This window comes from Salmo salar, chromosome 21, assembly GCF_965601325.2.
Source record: "Salmo salar chromosome 21, fSalSal1, whole genome shotgun sequence".
In the NCBI taxonomy this organism is placed as follows: Eukaryota; Metazoa; Chordata; class Actinopteri; order Salmoniformes; family Salmonidae; genus Salmo; species Salmo salar.
The window spans coordinates 21,137,501-21,158,825 of NC_138311.1; the positions used below are offsets into that span (position 1 = coordinate 21,137,501).

At 42.5% G+C, this 21,325-nt stretch overlaps 1 protein-coding gene across 9 annotated transcripts in view; it reads left to right on the forward strand.

The window, feature by feature from the left end:
* The window catches only part of tns1b (tensin 1b), a 313,864-nt gene that overhangs the window by 80,755 nt on the left and 211,784 nt on the right, over positions 1-21,325 (forward strand). Inside the window, exon 1 of one of the 9 annotated variants that reach the window (XM_014164407.3) lies at positions 13,820-14,397. The exons of the other annotated variants lie outside the window; for them this stretch is intronic. Coding sequence (XP_014019882.1) covers positions 14,317-14,397 — 81 coding nt within the window. The 5' untranslated portion in view covers positions 13,820-14,316. Of the gene's footprint in view, positions 1-13,819; positions 14,398-21,325 lie in introns of those variants that run through there. 9 annotated transcript variants of the gene reach the window in all.

A 21,325-nucleotide genomic window follows, 5' to 3' on the forward strand; every position in this document is an offset into this window, starting at 1 on the left:
CCTTTTTGAAATCGTAAAACGTGGTTAGATTAAGGAGATGTTTATCTTTCAAATGGTGTAAAATAGTTGTATTTTTGAAAAATGTGAATTTTGACATTTATTTGGATTCAAATTTGCCGCTCTTGAAATGCACCTGCTGTTGATGGAGTGCACCACGGGTGGCACGCTAGCGTCCCACCTAGCCCCAAGAGGTTAATGCAACCGCTGTGACCGATTTCAAAAAAGCTTCACGGTGAAAGCACACTTTGCAATAATCTGAGTACAGCGCTCAGAAAACCAAACCAGCAATACAGAGACCCGCCATTTTGGAGTCATCTAAATTCATAAATAGCATTATAAATATTCACCTACCTTTGATGATCTTCATCAGAAGGCACTCTCAGGGATCCCAGGTCCCACCCACGGTTCACACTATTCAACAGCCAGTGAAAAATCAGAGCGCCAAATTCAAAACAACAAAATCTCATAATTCAAATTTCTCAAACATACGACTATTTTACACCATTTTAAAGGTACACTTCTCATTAATGTAACCACATTGTCCGATTTCAAAAAGGCTTTACGGTGAAAGCATAAAGTTAGATTATGTTAGGACAGGTACAACACAAGAAAAACCACACAGCCATTTTCCAAGCAGGAGAGGGGTCACAAATACCAGAAATTCAGCTAAAATTAAGCACTGACCTTTGACGATCTTCATCAGATGACACTCCTAGGACTCAATGTTAGTCAATACATGTATGTTTTGTTCGATAAAGTTCATATTTATATCCAAAAACAGCATTTTACATTGGCGCGTGATGTTCAGAAAATAGTTTGCCTCCAATACCGCCGGTGAATCAGCACAACAATTTACAAAAATACTCATCATAAACGTTGATAAAATATTAAACTGTTATTCAAAGAATTATAGATAACCATCTCCTTTATGCAACCGCTGTGACAGATTTTAAAAAAGCTTCACGGGGAAAGCACACTTTGCAATAATCTGAGTACGGCGCTCAGATACACCAGGCAATACAGATACCCGCCATTTTGGAGTCATCTAAAATCATAAATAGCATTATAAATATTCACTTACCTTTGATGATCTTCATCAGAAGGCACTTCCAGAAATCCCAGGTCCACAATAAATGTTGTTTTGTTCGATAAAGTCCATAAATTATGTCCAAATACCTCCTTGTTGTTTGCGCGTTCAGTAAGCTACTCCAAATGTAGGAAGTGCGCCCAAAATTTCACGACGAAAAGTAAAAAAAAAGTTATATTTACATTCTTTAAGACATGTCAAACGTTGTATAGCATCAATCTTTAGGGCCTTTTTAACATAAAACTTCAATAATATTCCAACTGGACGATTCCAATGTCTTGAAAAATGTTTTGGAACACAGATACCTCCTCACGTGAATGCGCGCCACAAAACTCATGTCATTTTCTGAGTCACTAACTTCCCGGCCTTCTTGTTCGATCTCTGTTCACTGCAAAAGCCTGAAACTAGGTTCTAAAGACTGTTGACATCTAGTGGAAGCCTTAGGAAGTGCAAAATTAACCCTAAGTCACTGCGTGTTAGATAGGCAATGACTTGAAAAGACTACGAGAACCAGATTTCCCACTTCCTGGTTGGATTTTTCTCAGGTTTTTGCCTGCCATATGTGTTCTGTTATACTCACAGACATCATTCAAACAGTTTTAGAAACCTCAGAGTGTTTTCTATCCAAATCTACTAATAATATGCATATTCTAGTTCCTAGGCCCAAGTAGTAGGCCGTTTAATTTGGGTATGTTTTTCATTCGGCCGTGAAAATACTTCCCCCTACCCAAGAGAGGTTAAAACAGTTACAGAGTTTAATGGTTGTGATAGGTGAAAACTGAGAATGGATCAACAACATTGTAGGTATTACACAATACTAACCTAATTGACAAATTGAAAAAAGGAAGCCTTTACAGAATACAAATATTCCAAAACATGCATCCTGTTTGCAATAAGGCATTGCTAAAAATGTTGCAAAGCAATTCACTTTTTGTCTTGAATACAAAGTGTTATGTTTGGTGCAAATCCAATACAACACATTACTGAGTACCACCCTCTATATTTTCAAGCATAGTGGTGGCTACATCACGTTATTGGTATGCTTGGAATCTTTAAGGACTGGGGAGTTTTCAGGATAAAATAGAAACCTAATGAAGCTAAGCACAGGGAAAATCCTAGAGGAAAACCTGGTTTGTTCTGCTTTCCAACAGACACTGGGAGATTACTTCACCTTTCAGCAGGACAATAACCTAAAACACAAGGCCAAATCTATACTGGAGTTTCTTACCAAGAAGACAGTGAATGTTCCTGAGTGGCCGAGTTACAGTTTTCACTTAAATCTGCTTGAAAATCTATGGCAAGACATAAAAAGGGTTTGTCTAGCAATGATCAACAACCAATTTCATAGAGCTTGAAGAATTTTGGAAAGAATAATGGGCAAATATTGTACACTCCAGGTGTGCAAAGCTCTTAGAGACTTACAGCTGTACTCGTTGCCAAAGGTGATGTATTGACTCAATGGTGTGAATACTTCTGTAAATGAGATACACTGTATTTCTGTCTGGTACTAAACCATAGCTACTCAGAAACCGCATGACACCTCCCCACCAAACTGAAGTGCTGATGAATGATATGACCTAATAACCACAGAATGTCTAATTGACAGAGATTTCCTGGGTTCCTGGGTTTTAAAAGCGGATCAGTTTGACATAAGCTGAGGGCTATGTCAGTTGAACTTGGCTCCAGCTGCCTTGGTATGCAAGTGATTAAAAAGAACTGGATCCCTGAGAGAAAGTGAAAAAGGGCTCTTTGAAACTACAGCGCTTTCTGAAAAGAAGGGCCGGTTTCTGCCACTGACTTGCAGAACAGGCTGAGGAGAGTTGTTGCATGTGGGGAGCAACGTATAGGGAACATATGGGCAACATATGGGCATCATTGGTATTGTCAAATTTAGTATGGGCAATGTGTGGGGAAGATTATTGCAGCTACAATGCGAGGGACAGAAAATGGTCTGTGCTTGACTATTACAATGACATTTGTGCTAAAGGATGTCTCGTTAATTAGGTTGAACTGAGGAAGACTGTCCTAAGGGACAACAGTGTGGTCTGTGTTTTTGTGGAGCAGTGTCTATTTATGATAGTCTGTTCTTGAGCGTAACACGTACAGAATAAGCATTAACGTATAGGAGAGGGCAATTAGGACAGAGGGGTGAAAGGTTGGGCCTGCAACAAACGGAAAGGGAATCCAATAATGTTTTGGGTAGTAGAGCGATAGGCCTTGGTGTGTCCTGCTACACAAAAGTGCTTTGATACCTGTGGAACAGTGCTATGTTGATGCAAACCATTAGCATTAGCATTAACCAACATCGTTTACAGTTTTTTCCAACTGCTTACACACGTTTTCAAAACTGTCTCCTTTTTTTCCAAAACTCTACACACAATTCCCTAAACTGCACACACAAAATGCAAAATGCCTCACATCTCCTTCAAAATGTAACACTGCATTCAAAATGCCATAAACACATGTCAGAATGAAGCATTTGCATCAAATGGCAAACACTGCTTTCATAATAGTACATTTTTGGATATACCATGTAAACACTGTTGTTCTAAATGTAAAGCTCTTTGGTCTTTCATAGGCTTATATCTACATTTCAATACAGTGTTTTACAGTGAAAGTAATCTGCTGAGAGGGGTAACAAGTACACTGTAAACACCAATGCAATGTAGAAACAGAAAATATTTATTAGGCCACACATTACTGTTGTATCCAGTAGCATACAACAAAACCATAAACATATGTAAACCAAAAGTATATTCTTTAGAATACAGTAAAGAACACAATTGTGTGTGTGGGGTCCCGGGGGGGCAGTCCAGGAATTGGTGGGGGGGGCTGGGTCTGGCCACAATACTTCGTCCACATCACAAGATACGTTTTCTCTTGCCAAACATCGAGGTGAGTATCTCCTAGCATGGCGTATCCAACCTTGGACAGAGGCAACCTCTATGTCCCCACAGGCGTCCTCCATTGCCTGGAGAAGCGGCATGCGGGCATAGGGTTGGTGATCATACACTTTCCAGCGCCAGGCTGAGAAGAATTCCTCTATGGGATTTAGAAAAGGTGAATATGGGGGGTAGGTACAAAACTACAAATTGTGGATGGGTGGCAAACCAGTTTTGGACCAGAACAGCCCGGTGAAAACTAACATTGTCCCATAAAATCACAAATCTAGCAGGCGCCTGATCTGGATCAGGGACAAGCATTGTGTAAATTGCATCCAGAAAAGTGAGCATATGGCCGGTGTTGTACGGACCCAGTGTTGCATTGTGATGGAGGACCCCGTTTTGAGTGATGGCAGCACACATAGTTATATTACCCCCACGCTGTCCAGGGACATTGGTAATTGCCCTCTGTCCTATTGTGTGTGTGACCTGGTGAATAAGTGTAGCATTTTGATTGGTTGTGTTTGGAAAAGGAAAGCAAGTCACTTCCTGTTAGATTTTTGTGTTTTAGGTAGAGAATTGTGTGTAGTGTTTTGAAAAAAGTGTTTTATGCAATTGACAACTGAGTCAAAGGCTGAGAAATAGCTTATGGTTTTGGATATTTGGTGTATAGTTTTGCACTTTGAGTGAGAGGTTTCAAAAATCGTGTGACATGAAAAGATTTTGTGTTTAAGCAGTTGGAAAAAACTGTAAAAAACAAAAATATTTCTTAGTGTTATAGTGGCGGTCTTTCACTCTGGTGAGGGAGGTCTGGTACAGAGGCATGTCCCTTTCTCTCTCTCTCGATGCTCCCTACAGAATCCTGTTCTTCAAAGCTAGAGAGAGGGAAAAACGTGCACACCCATGTGAGCCCGAGCCCAGGGAGGGTGTGTCTGTATTGTTTTCCACAGATGGGGGTCGGGAGTTAGACCCGGTGGGATGGGGAGGAAATGAGGGAAGGGTGGGGGGGACTTCCTCCCATCCACTGGACTCTAGGCTCTGAGCCAAGAGGAGGCCTGGTATAGCAGAGTATGCCCCACACCCCACTTTTGTTTTATGCACACACACACACACGCAGACATACACACACTCGCAGAAACACAGACACACACACACACACAATATCTGGATGAATATATTGGTTACATGTGTGTGTGTGTGTGTGTGTGTGTATGTATGTATGTATGTATGTATGTATGTGGGTGGGTGAGTGTGTGTATGTATGTATGTATGTGTGTGGGTGAGTGTGTGTGTGTGTGTGTTTGTGGGTGAGTGTGAGTATTCAAGCAGTTTGTGTGTTTGTGCATGCATGCATGTGTTTGTTATTAGACAGTAAAATATTCCTTGTCCTCCGTTGTATCATTCAATCTGAGAGACCTGTTTTATAGCGGGTACCACCATCTCTCAGTGCTGTGCCGTGAGCTGATTTCCAAGCACAGCCTGAGCTGAAGGTCAACGTCATACTAATGCAAGGCCATTATGGATTTGATTAGCCTGGGAAATATTATTTTATACCCCCCTACACACACACACACACACTAATGGCGGTCGGTGCCGTATAAGATTAGGGAGAACGATTTATTTTTTTAATGAGCATGGCCTTATTTCTATTCCAGCGTATTGGATGACTGTCATTCATATTCCATTCACCCAGCTCAATGTAACAGCGATAGGTTTAGGCAACTACATGATATTCGAATTCGCCCTATACCCATCATAAGGTTGCTACAACCTAGCCTACAAAGGAAAGTTCATAATGTAGGTGCACAGGTCGAGAGACAGTGCAAAGTTTCTATTGGACAAATTCAGGTAGGTCCCTCCCAGTTTTGATTCCATTTGCTTCTGTTTAAGAAACATTTTGCAACAGAAGCGGAATGAATACACCCCTAATCACCCGCACACACAGTTCACTTTCATAGCTACCACATACAGCATCAGCATCATCACTTTTCTCGTTGTATAATTCCTTCACGCATCTACGCGCTCTCCTCCTCTCACCTTTTCCCTTCGCTTGGACTTCAGTGCACAACATTACAGCTGTCTGAATGCAATCACTGTTTCAAAATGTGATTATTACGCAACAGGACAGTTAACACGTGCTGCCTGCTAATTTTCAACTTGTCAATTTCAAATTATTTTCTAACAAGTTGTATTTTCTAACAACAGCTTGAATTAAGGTGTGTTCCACCTCCTCATTAATTCACATAATAGTAGCCCATTTTGAGGCTTTACTGAGCCGGACAAACTTCACTCTTCGAGGAGAGCCCACGCACTTCACCAATGTTTGCGCAGCACAAGTCTGCAGACATTTGCACAGTCTTGCACGAATTGGAATATATTCTGGCTGGTGCTCGCATTGCCCTCCTTGTTGTTTTCCTTACAAATATTAACTTTGGACACGTGTGTGTTCTTATCAAAGTAAGTTCCTTATTTTTTGTATATCGTGTTGTCGTTTCTACTGTAGGCATATACAATATGTATGTAGCATGATGTATTTACAGTTTTATTCACATGTTTTCAAGTACTGGTGACAAATAATGCATTCCGATTATTGCATACAGTAGATTGTAATGGACACCTATGATGTGTGTAAAATAGTTTTTAGGTTGTACTGATTATAATGAGCTAATGCTAAGCTATTTGCCAGCTAAAGTTGAAGTCGGAAGTTTACATACACTTAGGTTGGAGTCATTAAAACTCATTTTTCCACCACTCCACAAATTTCTTGTTAATAACAAACAAAAGTTTTGGTAAGTCAGTTAGGACATCTACTGTGTGCATGACAAAAGTCATTTTTCCAACAATTATTTACAGACAGATTATTTCACTTATAATTCACTGTACCACAATTCCAGTGGGTCAGAAGTTACACTAAGTTACACTAAGTTGACTGTGCCTTTAAACAGCTTGGAAAATTCCAGAAAATTAAGTCATGGCTTTAGAAGCTTCTGATAGGCTAATTGACATCATTTGAGTCAGTTGAAGGTGTACCTGTGGATGTATTTCAAGGCCGACCTTCAAACTCAGTGCCTCTTTGCTTGACATCATGGGAAAATCAAAATAAATCAGCCAAGACCCCAGAAAAGAAATTGTAGACCCCCACAAGTCTGCTCCCAAGGATGAACCAATTTCCAAACACCTGAAGGTACCACATTCATCTGTACAAACAATAGTACACAAGTATAAACACCATGAGACCACGCAGCTGTCATACCGCTCAGGTATGCATGTTCTGTCTCCTAGAGATGAACGTACTTTGGTGCGAAAAGTGCAAATCAATCCCAGAACAACAGCAAAGGACCTTGTGAAGATGCTGGAGGAAACAGGTACAAAAGTATTTATATCCACAGTAAAATGAGTCCTATATCGACATAACCTGAAAGGCCGCTCAGCAAGGAAGAAGCCTCTGCTACAAAACCACCATAAAAAAGGTGCTTTGCTGCAAGAGGGACTGGTGCACTTCACAAAATAGATGGCTGCATGAGGAAGGAAAATTATGTGGATATATTGAAGCAACATCTCAAGACATCAGTAAGGAAGTTAAAGCTTGGTCGCAAATGGGTATTCCAAATGGACAATGACCCCAAGCATACTTCCAAATTTGTGGCAAAATGGCTTAAGGACAACAAAGTCAAGGTATTGGAGTGGCCATCACAAAGCCCTGACCTCAATCCTATAGAAAATTTGTGGGCACAACTGAAAAAGCGTGTGCGAGCAAGGAGGCCTACAAAGCTGACTTAGTTACACCAGCTCTGTCAGGAGGAATGGGCCCGAAATTCACCCAACTTATTGTGGGAACTTGTGAAAGGCTACGTTTGACCCAAGTTAAACAATTTAAAGGCAATGCTACAAAATACTAATTGAGTGTATGTAAACTTCTGACCCACTAGGAATGTGATGAAAGAAATAAAATCTGAAATAAATAATTCTCTATACTATTATTCTGACATTTCACATTCTTAAAATAAAGTGGTCATCCTAACTGACCTAGACAGGGATTTTTGCTTGGATTAAATGCCAGGAATTGTGAAAAACTGAGTTTAAATGTATTTGGCTAAGGTGTATGTAAACCTCCGACTTCAACTGTATGTGTTGCGCCTTGTTTTTTGACATTATATAATGCATTCTGGGTGTCACGTCAACATCTGTCAGACCAAAGATGTTATAATGAGGTGAAGGAATGGTTCACTCATCTTTCGGGTAAACTTCCCGGAAGTGAATGAAGGGTTGTGAATGATCGTAGACGACACACCCCCTTCAACATGCATACTATAAACAGACCATCCTCTTGTTATCTTTGGTTGATGCGGAAAAAAACATTGCGGCATGCATAGACTACCCATCGTCATAGTACTTTAAATTTCTAGAAAGTATTTTACATCAATGGTGAGCTCAGCTGTGGTGTGATTAATTATAAATAGTAATTGCTATTAGCTAATTCATATTGTAGTTTCTGTCAGCCGAGAGTTATAAAAATATGAACGCTTGTGTTATGTCAATCTTTCTTTAGTTAGCGCTAGGACAAATGTAGCCTACATTTTCCGGTTTGGATGATTGTGTTATACTGTAGCTACTTCTGTGGATGTCTGAACATTGCATCCAAAAATAAACTGGTCACATTATGGACATAACTTTGTAAGGACTGTGTTTGTGCAAAATATTTCTGTGAAACAACAGTGTGGCCAGCCCAAATTCTGATTGTTGCGTCAATCGAAACTGGACGTTCTAAATAAGCGTTCTAATCACACCGGTTTGAGCGTATGCTGCAGGGACCACCGTAGAATGATCACACCTGTTTGTTGGTACCTGTGAAAAGGTTAATGTTATAAAGGTAGTCAACAAACTAGAATTAAAACATATAGAATCATGACAATCATGAGAATCGCAATACATATCGTATCGGCACCTAAGTATTGTGATAATATCGTATTGTGAGGTCAATTCCTATCCCTCGAATCTAGTACTGAAAGCATGAGCTACAGCTAGCTAGCACTGCAGTGCATAAAGTGTGATGAGTAGTTGACTAAAAGAGAGGGAAAGACAATAGGTAAACAGTTTTGAATAAATACATTTATCCTAGCTAGTTGGCTAGCCAATACTGCAACTCTTATAAGTCAAGCAAGCTTTTGGTTTCATTAATTTATTGCTACCAGGGCCCGCCGGTGTAACTGCTTGCTTTACACTGTACTGCATGATTGTACATGGATTGGATTGGATTGTGGGTTTACTAACACGTTAACCTCTACGGGATCGGTGACCCCCCCCCCCCCCCGGGACGGTTGAGCTAATGTGCGCTAATGTGATTAATATGAGGTTGTAAGTAACAAGAACATTTCCCAGGACATAGACATTTCTGATATGGGCAAAAAGCTTATATTCTTGTTAATCTAACTGCACTGTCCAATTTACAGTAGCTATTACAGTGGAAGAGTACCATACTATTGTTTGAGGAGAGTGCACAGTTATGAACTTGAAAATATATCAATGAACCAATTAGGCACATTTGGGCAGACTTGATACAACATTTTGAACAGAAATGCAATGGTTCATTGGATCAGTCTAAAACTTTGCACATACACTTCTGCCATCTAGTGGCCAAAATCTAAATTGTGCATAAATTGGAATAATACATAGTGACCTTTCTCTTGCATTTCAAAGAGAATGGAACAAAAAAAACACAAACACAGATTTTTTTATCTTCGTATTATCTTTTACCAGATCTAATGTGTTAAATTCTCCTACATTCATTTCACATTTCCACAAATTTCAAAGTGTTTCCTTTGAAATGGTATCAAGAATATGCATATCCTTGCTTCAGGTCCTGAGCTACAGGCAGTTAGATTTGGGTATGTCATTTTAGGAGAAAATTGAAAAAAAGGGTCCGATCCTTTTAAGATTCTGTTCTGTCATTTTATTGCGATTTCATGTTTTGCAAACATATTTCTCACCAAACAGAATGTCTGCTGCAGGGGGATGCCATGAGGAAATTAGTTTTGATCAGTCATGGAAATAAAAGTGCTGAAAACAAATTGGCTTCTATTTAAAAAGAAGATGGAGAACAAACTATAGAAGAAAAATACTGGATTTTGGTGCAGGTACAGCAAACTACCGCAAAAATAATATTGTGATATTATCAAAATGATAAGATACAATATATCTTAAAAAATAATATCCGTATGTAACCTTATCAAATTTTCACCCCATCACTACTAGATCCATTTTCTGATCCTTTGATTGGATGGACAACATGTCAGTTCATACTGAAAGAGCTCTGATAGGTTGGAGGATGTTCTCTAGAAGTCTTCATAATTACTGTGTAAGTCTATGGAAGGGGTGAATGTACCCAGAGGATGGAAAATAGCTGCCTCCGGCTTAACCAGGGCACTACCCTAGAGAGTGCTGTTGAGGCTCTGTAGAACTTCATTGCAAAACAGTGTGTTTTAATCAATTATTTGGTGACGTGAATATATTTAGTGCAGTTTTATCTAAAACTTTTTTCAATGTTTCACTACTTAAATTTTTCGGAAATTTTCCTTCTCTGAGGATCCTTCACTGACACACACACACACGCACGACGCACGCTCACACACACGTACACGCATGCACACACATAGAGAGGATGTGTTTGTCCTTATTTATCTTTATTCCTGTATGCCTTCTATCCATGCTCCTGTAGATGATGGTTTGTGATACTGTCACATCTGATGACGTGTCCTGTTTCATTCACCAGGCTGGGGAGCGGGGACTGCTGGCGACTGGGGCACTGATCTGAAGGGATAAAGGGGGTAATCATAGCTGTCCTGCTGATAGCTTTGTCCACACTCTGTCCTTATCAAAGGCACAGGGGGATGCCTGTAATGTGCACTGATCTGGTGATTTCCGGAGATGATGCTGTGTGTGTGTGTGTGTGTGTGTGTGTGTGTGTGTGTGTGTGTGTGTGTGTGTGTGTGTGTGTGTGTGTGTGTGTGTGTGTGTGTGTGTGTGTGTGTGTGTGTGTGTGTGTGTGTGTGTGTGTGTGTGTGTGTGTGTGTGTGTGTGTGTGTAATTAGCCCTATGTCCCTGTTTTATGGACACATGCAGCCTTACGAGAATTTGCAAAAGCGATATAGCAAATGTCCACCAGGGGCCACTACGCCTTGTGAGTGGGAAGAAACCTATTTTGAGACAATTGTGTCTTGAGTTTGTGTCGCAAACATAAGATTTCAGTCATGAAGATCATATTCAATCACGTCATATAAAAAACAGAGGAAAGCCCAAAAAATTGTCAGAGACTCCAGTCACCCAAGTCATAGACTGTTTTCTCTGCTACAGCACGGCAAGTGGTACCAGAGCGCCAATTCTAGGACCAAAAGGCTCCGTAACAGCTTCTACCCCCAAGCCATAAGACTGCTGAACAGTTACTTGACACCCCTCCATTTGCTTTGTACACTGCTGCTACTCACTGTTTATTATCTATGCATAGTCACTTCACCCCTACCGACATGTACAAATTAACTCGACTAATTTGTACTCCCTCACATTGACTCGGTACCGGTACCCCCTGTATATAGCCTCGTTATTGTTATTTTATTGTGTTGCTTTTTATTATTTTATTGTGTTACTTTTTATTATTTTTTACTTTAGTTTATTTGGTAAATATTTACTTAACTCTTTCATGATCTGCACTGTTGGTTAAGGGCTTGTTAGTAAGCATTTCACGGTAAGATCTACACTTGTTGTATTCAGCGCATGTGACAAATAAAGTTTGATTTGATTTGCAGACGGGACAGTGATTTTGAGAGTACAGGACACCCGTGAAATGGTTGTCAATGTTATGCTGGTGTTTCGCTGGTGTGCCCCCCCCCCCTTTCTAGTTCATGGCTATGCCTGTGTTCCTAAGGGTGCATCTTATGGTTGTAATGGTTAGATCCAAAGTCTTTGACCCTTGACCCTATGGAATTCTGTTGGTGCTGTCCCACAAGGATTAAGTGGGAAGTTCTCCTTAACAGACCTGGGTTCAAATACTATTTGAAATCATTTAAAATACTTTATCTGTGCTTAATTGAGCTTGCCTGGCGCAATGGAACCAATAGAATAGTCACAAAACTGCAACCCCGCTGTTTAGCAAACGCTAAAAGAACTTGAAAGATTTCAGATAGTATTTAAACCCAGGTCTTGTCCCTTACCACTGGGTCAGAGCACTTACACATGAGGATGAAGTAAACAAACAGAACGTTTACCCCAGTAACCCCACACAGGAGTGACCAGGTGGGAACTAAAGACGGTAGCAGGAGAAGGTTAGAGAGGGGCGTTGCTTCAATGACCATGGCATTCCACAAGTACAACTAATCTCTATCAGAGGAAGTCAACACCTAGTATAACACTGACTCAACCTCTACCCTGATGTAGTCTAAAACTACTACACCCTTTTCTCCACTGCCCCTCATGTGATCGTGTGTTTGAGAGGGTCAGTTTGAGCAAGGCTAGTCTATTATTTCCAAATTGTGATCACATAATGCGTAATTATTTGGGATGCAAGGGGATTTGTTGATCAGTGATTCTGCGCCCTCTGACAGTCATGTCGTCGATCACACACACGCAAAGAGTGTTTCATGATTTCTAGTAGCAGATTGGCACAGCACTTTACGTCCACTTTCTCCGCCGCCACAGAGACCAGAGAAGGAGGAGGAGAGGCAATCCCACTGAAAGACTGGTGGGCACTTTTTCCTTTTCTTTATCAGGGTTTATAGTGGAAAGGAATACTGTCTGGAATAGAAAGGTCAAACAAGTCATCATCGAGATTGTTCACTCCAATAATTGCTTTGTCACATACAGATAGTTCTATTGTGTCCCCAATTAAAAAACGATTGAAAACTCCAACCAATTGATAAAAAGTATTTGCGCCCATTCTACCCTCTTCTAGTCAAGAGCTCTACGTGAACATTGTGGTGTAGTAGGTGAAACATTAGTGGAAGGGTTCTGGACTTTAACACTGAAACACTTTAACACTGAGCTGGTTCATCTCGATAAGGTGACTGAGAGGAAATACCATGGGATTAGTCCTCTTTCATGCTGTGTGTGTGTGTGTGTGTGTGTGTGTGTGTGTGTGTGTGTGGTGTGTGTGCATGCATGCATGCAAAAGATGTGAAAGGGTGTGTGAGTGTGCATGTGTGAAAGACGCACAGGGAACACTAGAGAGACTTAAAGCCAGGGCTAACGTGGCCCATTGATGACCATTGAGAACTTAATGAAGCAGTTTTTCTTCCCAGTCCTGCTGTGTTCTTCCTCTATAGTAGGGGGTCAGAGTCTTTTATTTCTCTTTTAGAGGGGGGCTCTTTGATTGTTGTGGCCTTGAAAGCAAAGAGAAAAAGCAATACGTCTTCCGGGCCTGGTCCTGGTTTATTTTGTGGAGAAAGCAAACTAGATGAGACCACCGAGAAGAAGAGATTTTCAGTCAAGAGTTTGACGGTACGGTGAGGGAGCCAGGATGGTCCGGACAGTGAAGCGGAGTTGAAACAAGCAGGAGAGTGGATATAGGGGATGCAGGGAGGGAGGGAGGGAAGAAGAGAGAGAAAGAAAAAGGGAGTTAATGAAAAATTTAAGCAACGTTAGCACAGACATGAGTGAGCACAGTTAGCTAGGGAAAACCAGGGAACGAGGGATGGGGGAGGTGAGAAAGAGGGAAGGAGGTGGAGAGGAGGGAGAGTTCAAGGAATGAATGAAATTAAGAATGAAGAGAGAGGAGAGGGGGTCGAGAGAGGGGCGGGTGGCTAAGAGAGGAGGGGGAGAGGGATGGAGAATAAACGGAGCCCCTTTTCTGAACACCTCCCCCTTTGCTCCCGTGGAGAGGAGCAGCCTGACCCCAAAAAGCTTTGTGAAAGTTCCCTCAGTGGAGGGAGACGGAAAGAGAGACACTGGAGAAAAGAGAGAGAGGAGAGGCACTGGGGATAAAATAAGAGTTGGGGAAAAGAGAGAGAGAGGAGGGACACAGTTGAGTTGGAGAGGCAGAGAGAGACAGAGACAGAAATATAATAAATATAAACAAGAAGCAAGTAAGTTACAGAGAGAGTGAAGGGGATCAAGTACGCATGTGAGAGAGAGAGAGAGAGAGAGAGCGAAAGACGGAGAGAGAGATTGAGAGAGAAAGAAGGAGAGCTGCAGCAGTCATCCTCTGGTTTTCCCTGACGTGTCATGGATTTGCGGTGCTGGATATCCCTCCTGTTTGGACTAGTTGGGAATCCAGTGGCAAGTCTGGAATACTAGTTGGGAATCCAGTGGTCAGTCTGGAGTAGCAAGAGCCATAGCAGCATCCACCAGAAGGAAGGAAATATGCCTTCTGTGTCTCTCAGCCTGCCCTCAGCCCTAGCTGGGCAAGCCCGCACCTGGGTCTGCCTCTCCTGCATGTTCTGGGTGAGCTGTGTTTGTCTGTAAATGTGTGTGGGTGGGTTGTGAGACTGTATGGGTGTGTGTGTGTTTGTGGGTGTATGCATGTGTGGGTGTATGTGACGGGTAGGGGGGTGGGGGTCTGTTTTTGTGTGTGTGTGTGTGTGTGTGTGTGTGTGTGTGTGTGTGTGTGTGTGTGTGTGTGTGTGTGTGTGTGTGTGTGTGTGTGCTCGCGTGTGTGTGTGTGCTCGCGTGTGTGTGTGTGCTCGCGTGTGTGCTCTCGTGTGTGGTCTTCCCTGTGGCTCAGTTGTTAGAGCATGGTGTTTGCAATGCCAGCATGGTGTGTGCAACGCCAGGGTTGTGGGTTTGATTCCCACGGGGGGCCAGTACAAAACAAAATGTATGAAATGTTTGCATTCGCTACTGTAAGTCGCTCTGGATAAGAGCGTCTGCTAAATGACTAAAATGTAAAAATCTAATGGTGTTTTTGTGTGTGGTGATTGTGTGTTTGGGGGTCTGTTTTCATGTCATTTCTCCAGGTAAACTGGATGGACTACACTTCCCAAGGGGATTATGTAGGGTGGTCAACCCATTGAAGTGGAATGGGGGTCTGAGGGCCTGTTGGCTGGTCTGGGTGGTCTGCACTGCCAATGGGGAGTGAGGGTATTAGGGTGCTGGATTGTTGGGGGGGGGAAACTTCAGTCAGAGAAGTTGTGAGAGAGAGTGAGCGAGAGAGGGATGACTGTTTTCACTTTATCTCTGAGTTGACCCATTCCTGTCATCTTTACCCTTCCCTTAAAAGCTGGTTCAGTCTGTCTCTCTCTCTCCCTCTCTCTCCCTCTCTCTCTGCCTGGCCGAGACACAAAGCTATTTTTGCTCTCTCTTGTATAATTTAATCTAACGTGTGTTTTGCTCTCTGCAAGGGGTGTGTGTTTGTGTGTGTGTGTGTGTGTGTGTGTGTGTGTGTGTGTGTGTGTGTGTGTGTGTGTGTGTGCTTTCAGAGCTGTGCTGAGAATGTCCGAATGTTCAGAAGTATGAACGTGCACAAAGGCGTGTGGCTTTGGTCAGAGGGGTGTGTTTCACATTTGTGAACTATGTTCTACTACGTTCTTCCCATTACCCTTCATCAGTGACGTGAAATAACTGGACAGGTGAAAACAAAGTCTCCATAGTGGCCATGTCCACCATACTGGTAGTCTCTGTTTTCAGATCAACCCATATACTTTTAGAAGAACTTAATTGAGAGAGGAACCACGGTGCAGCTGATTGAGATGCAACCATGATGGGATGGCCCTTTGGTCTATCTCTGCTCTTCTGTCAAACTATGGTTCTAGAGAGACTTAACTGACCCCTTGATTAGTTAATCAGCATTATTCCCTTTAGGGGAGGGGGATTGTTAAAGGACACCAAAGCCCACCAGCTAAGCTCCTAGTCACTGATTGACTGCATTAGGAGGCTGTATAACAATGCAACTTACTTTAGGGTGAAATTCAATCAAACCTCTCTCAGTAACGTTCATGAAGAATGTTTGTTTACATAACCGCTGCCAGGCACACATCTTTTTATGAAACCTGGAAGCGTCTACCAATGAGGGGAGTCTATTTATCAGTACTTCAAAGTCATTCTGTGATTTTATTTCACTATTTGAGTCATACATTAATAAGGTATGTTTCTGGGTTTTTTTGTTGGTAAAGTCAGGGAATGGAGTATAGGCTGAGGTGGCTTGGAGACCAAGCTCAAGAGTGAGGGCCACAATGAAGAGTGATGTGTTTCCAGCTGCAGAAGCAGTTACTGTCTAGTGAAGGGAGATGCAGGAAACAGACCTCTATGAACCAGACTGGCGCTATCTGCTAGGCAAGCAGAAAGAGGAGGATCCTTTCCCCCCCGAAAGCCCAGAACGTCTGAACTGTCTTGGCTGAATTCAGATTTTTCTGCTATAGACAGAAACATTTCCTTTAGGAAAATAGAAAATTACATGAAATGACAGAAAATGACAGTCAAGACGCAGGAAATGAAGTCGCAGAAGACACTGGCCAACTGGAAGGGCAAAGTGAAAAGGGGATGGCATAAGAAGGTGCGAGAGAAGACCTTGCAAGAGGACAACATCGATACCTGAAACACCAATCTCAGGATGTTCTTCCACAATATACTTGTGAATTATTGATAAGGTCCACAATGGGTTTAGGGACAGTTTTCCAGAGTTTCTCAGAAAAGGGCAATGGCAAACAAATCAAGTGTCCTCTAAAAAGGCTTGAAAATATGCCAAGAAACATAATCCTGTCAGTGAGGGTCATTCTTAGGTTGCATAAGTCTTTCATGAGCAAGGTGACTGGAAGAGAATAGTTGTTATAAAGAGTGTACAATGTTTGAGCCCCAACAATACAGAAAAAGGACTTAACTCCGCCCAGAAGTATGATGTCACATGGGTACATTCCCTCTGCTCTACTCTATGAACCTTAGCGGTACTAATGGGAGTGGTTATTAGCCTGTGACATAATCCGTTTAAGTGCTGATAATGTATCAGAAGGTTAAGAACAAAACCTCAGATTTCAACTTGTGATGGAAATGCCTTTTTAAGTGGAAAGTGTACAGATTTAAAGAGGACTTTTAGTAGTGTATTAATGGCCACTTCTACCAATATGCAAGGGCTTAAGAAGGATTTTAAAGTAAACATTTCTTGCTGCCATGAGACTCTGATTTAAAACAACACTACTTCAGAGTGTCACCTACAACTATAAGCCAAAGCAAATATTGACCCTTGCCTAAACCTCCAAGCTGTCAAAGTGGTCAAATAGCTTAATGGAATGATCAATGTCCATTAACCTACATTGAATCAGTCTGGAGACCAGGACAGTAACTCTTCTCAGTGCAGGTCCAGAGTCAGGCTCATGCTGGGGTGTTGTAGTGGTCAGTGTCTCAAAGGCCCCAGTCTGGGGTACACATGTGTCAGAAACCTAATTCTAGATACGGTGCTTAGTGGGTTGGTTGAGGATTTTTCTTTCCTACATCTCTAACACCATCTCTTTTATTTTGATCTATTCTCCTCTCTGCTCATTTACCTCAGTCTCCCCCTCGTTCTATCTCTTTGTCCTGTAGCTGGATTGCCCCCCCTCCTCAGTTACTATAGGATTACCTGTGATTTGAGTGAAAGACAGTTGCACATGTGGGGCCCATTTGAAATATGGCAGTGTTTCTGTAATTGCAACATCTGGCTAAAGTGAGACTCTGAAGTGAAGACCACCACTCCTTCTCACTACATAAAAGGGTGTTTAAGACATTGGCCCACAGCCTTCCCTGGCCCTCCCGCCATCTCTGCATGGATTGGAACTACAATCTGGAATGGCTCTACGTTCCTGTCCCAGCTTGTTGTTTAAATCAAATCAACATTTATTGGTTGTGTACACAGATTGGCAGATGTTATAACAGGAGCAGTGAAATGCTTGTTTCTAGATTCAACAATGCAGTAGTATGTCTCGCAAATACAATACAAATACACAAATAATCAAAACATCTGAACAAGAAATCAAGAAATGACAGAACGGGTCAATTAACAATCCAGAGTATATTTCTATAGTTAGCATGTGTCAGAATCCAGCATATAAATAAGAGGTCTGTATTTACAGTATATCATTTGGAAAGAAAATGGTATGTACAGAAGTAGGTGTATTAGGATGGGCTATGTTGAGAATACAGTAAATACATACACAGTGAGTAAACAACAGTATATAAACAGAATATGAGGTGGTCAGCGTTTCATTACTATATAAACTCAGCAAAAAAAGAAATGTCCTCTCACTGTCAACTGCATTTATTTTCTGCAAACTTAACATGTGTAAATATTTGTATCAACATAACATGATTCAATAACTGAGACATAAACTGAACAAGTTCCACAGACTTGTGACTAACAGAAATGGAATAATGTGTCCCAGAACAATTTTTAATTTTTTTATTTCACCTTTATTTAACCAGGTAGGCTAGTTGAGAACAAGTTCTCATTTGCAACTGCGACCTGGCCAAGATAAAGCAAAGCAGTTTGACACATACAACAACACAGAGTTACCCATGGAATAAACAAAAATACAGTCAATAATATAGTAGAAAAAGTCTGTATACAGTATGTGCAAATGAGGTAAGATAAGGGAGGTAAGGCAATAAATAGGCCATGGTGGCGAAGTAATTACAATATAGCAGTAAACACTGGAATGGTAGATGTGCAGAAGATGAATGTGCAAGTAGAGATACTGGGGTGGGTGGGGGGTCAAAATCAAAGTAACAGTCAGTATCTGGTGTGGACACCAGCTGCATTAAGTACTGCAGTGCATCTCCTCCTCATGGACAGCACCAGATTTGCCAGTTCTTGCTGTGAGATGTTACCCCACTCTTCCACCAAGGCACCTGCAAGTTCCCGGACATTTCTGGGGGGAATGGCCCTAGCCCTCACCCTCCGATCCAACAGGTCCCAGACATGCTCAATGGGATTGAGATCCGGGCTCTTTGCTGGCCATGGCAGAACACTGACATTCCTGTCTTGCAGGAAATCACGCACAGAACGAGCAGTATGGCTGGTGGCATTGTCATGCTGGAGGGTCATGTCAGGATGAGCCTGCCAGAAGGGTACCACATGAGGGAGGAGGATGTCATCCCTGTAACGCACAGCGTTGAGATTGCCTGCAATGACAACAAGCTCAGTTCGATGATGCTGTGACACACCGTCCCAGACCATGACGGACCCTCCACCTCCAAATCGATCCCGCTCCAGAGTACAGGCCTCGGTGTAATGTTCATTCCTTCGACGATAAACACGAATCCGACTATCACCCCTGGTGAGACAAATCCGCGACTCGTCAGTGAAGAGCACTTTTTGCCAGTCCTGTCTGGTCCAGCGATGGTGGGTTTGTGCCCATAGGCGACGGGATGTCTGGTGAGGACCTGCCTTACAAGAGGCCTACAAGCCCTCAGTCCAGCCTCTCGCAGCCTATTGGGACCCTGAGCATCTTTCTTTTGAAGTTTTTCAGATTCGGTCGAAAGGCCTCTTTTGTGTCCTACGTTTTCATAACTGTGACCTTAATTGCTTACCGTGTGTAAGCTGTTAGTGTTTTAACAACCGTTCCACAGGTGCATGTTCATTAATTGTTTATGGTTCATTGAACAAGCATGGGAAACAGTGTTTAAACCCTTTACAATGAAGATCTGTGAAGTTATTTGGATTTTTACGAATTATCTTTGAAAGACAGGGTCCGGAAAAAGGGACGTTTCTTTTTTTGCTGAGTTTACATGGGGCATTTGTCTCAAGGTGCAGGGCAGAGTACTGGACAGGTAATCGGCAAGTGATGCTTTTCAACAATCTGGTGGCCTGGAGATAGAAGCTGTTTTTCAGTCTTTCGGTCCTGGCTGTGATGCACCTGTCCTGTAACATCTCTGTCTGCCAGAAGGGAGGAGAATGAATAGACCATGGTTCGGATGGCTGAGGTACTTGATGTCCTTCTTGGCCTTCCTTTAACACAGAGTGCTGTAAATGTCCCAGAGGGCAGGCAGCGTGCCCCCGGTAATGCGTTGGGCTGACCGCACCACCCTCTGGAGAGCCATGTGGTTGAGGGCGGTGCAGTTGTCGTACCAGGTAGTAATGCAGCCCAACAGAATGCTCTCAATATGCATCTGTAGAAGTTTGTGAGGATCTTAGGGGCCATGCCGATTTTGTTTCAGCCATCTGTGGTTGTTGAGGCGCTGTTGAGGCGCTGTTATTCACCACGGTGTCGGTGTGGCGGGACCATTTCAGGTCCTCAGTGATGTGCATGCCAAGGAACTTGAAGCTTTTGACCCTATCCACTGCGGCCCTCTCCTCTGTCTCCTGTTGTCCACGATCTGCTCCTTTGTTTGTTTTACATTGAGGGAGAGGTTATTATCCTGGCACCACTCCACCAGGGGTCTAACCTTCTCCCTGTAGGCTGTCTTGTCGTTGTTGGTAATCAGGTCTACCACTGTTGTGTCGTCAGCAAACTTGTTGATTGAGTTGGAGTTGTGCGTAGCCGTGCAGTCTTGAGTGAACAGGGAGTACAGGAGGGGGCTGAGCACACATCCCTGGGGGGCCCTCGTGTTGAGGATCAGCTTGGCGGAGGTGTTGTTGCCTACCCTCACCACCTGGGGTCGGCAAGTGGGGACAACAGACTGGCATAGGGAGAGGTTGAATATGTCCGTAAACACTCCAGCTGGGAGTGACTAACAAAATTGATTTTGTTAGTCACTCTCATGCAGATATCATATTAAAAACGTTGCTGTCTCCGCTGCCAAGAGGGGGGGGCGCTAAAATGTTTTGCTCGCAAGGTGGGGGGGCCCCCGGCAACATTTTGTTTAGGGCCCCCAAAAGGCTAGGACAGGCTCTGACTGAATATGTGGGTATGGATGCGGGTACGCTCCTCATGATGAGTTCAGATTTTTTGTGAGCCCCACCCCCATCAAAGTTGCCCATTCCTGCACTGGCTGGAAGACCTGTATTGTGTTTGTCACATTTTCTTGTGGGAAAGAGATACTCTGATCAATAAGAAAGAACATCTGTCTTCCAGTTCCATAATATATCCTGTTTTGGGGATTCAATATTGCCTTAGTTAGCAATTGAACTCGTTTTTTCCCCTATGCATGTCCTCTTTTCTCTGATTTGTTTTGTAATATGGCTTCAATGTTGTATTGGATCAATAGCAGAAGTAAGTGTTCTGATGAGACAGGCCGATAGTTTGTGACAACCCTCAGAAAAAATGTGGAGGATTGGGTCCACACATGCTGCCACAGAAAACAACCCAGATGTGTGTAGAGTGCTGCCATCCTCTACTCTCCATAGATGGTTCATGTCACTCATCAACAACTGTTTTGAGCGTTGGCTGAGTTCCCAAACACTGGCTTTAATATGGGCAGCGTTTGATGTTCCTCTTGTGGCTTTAACTATTTAACCTTTCCCAGG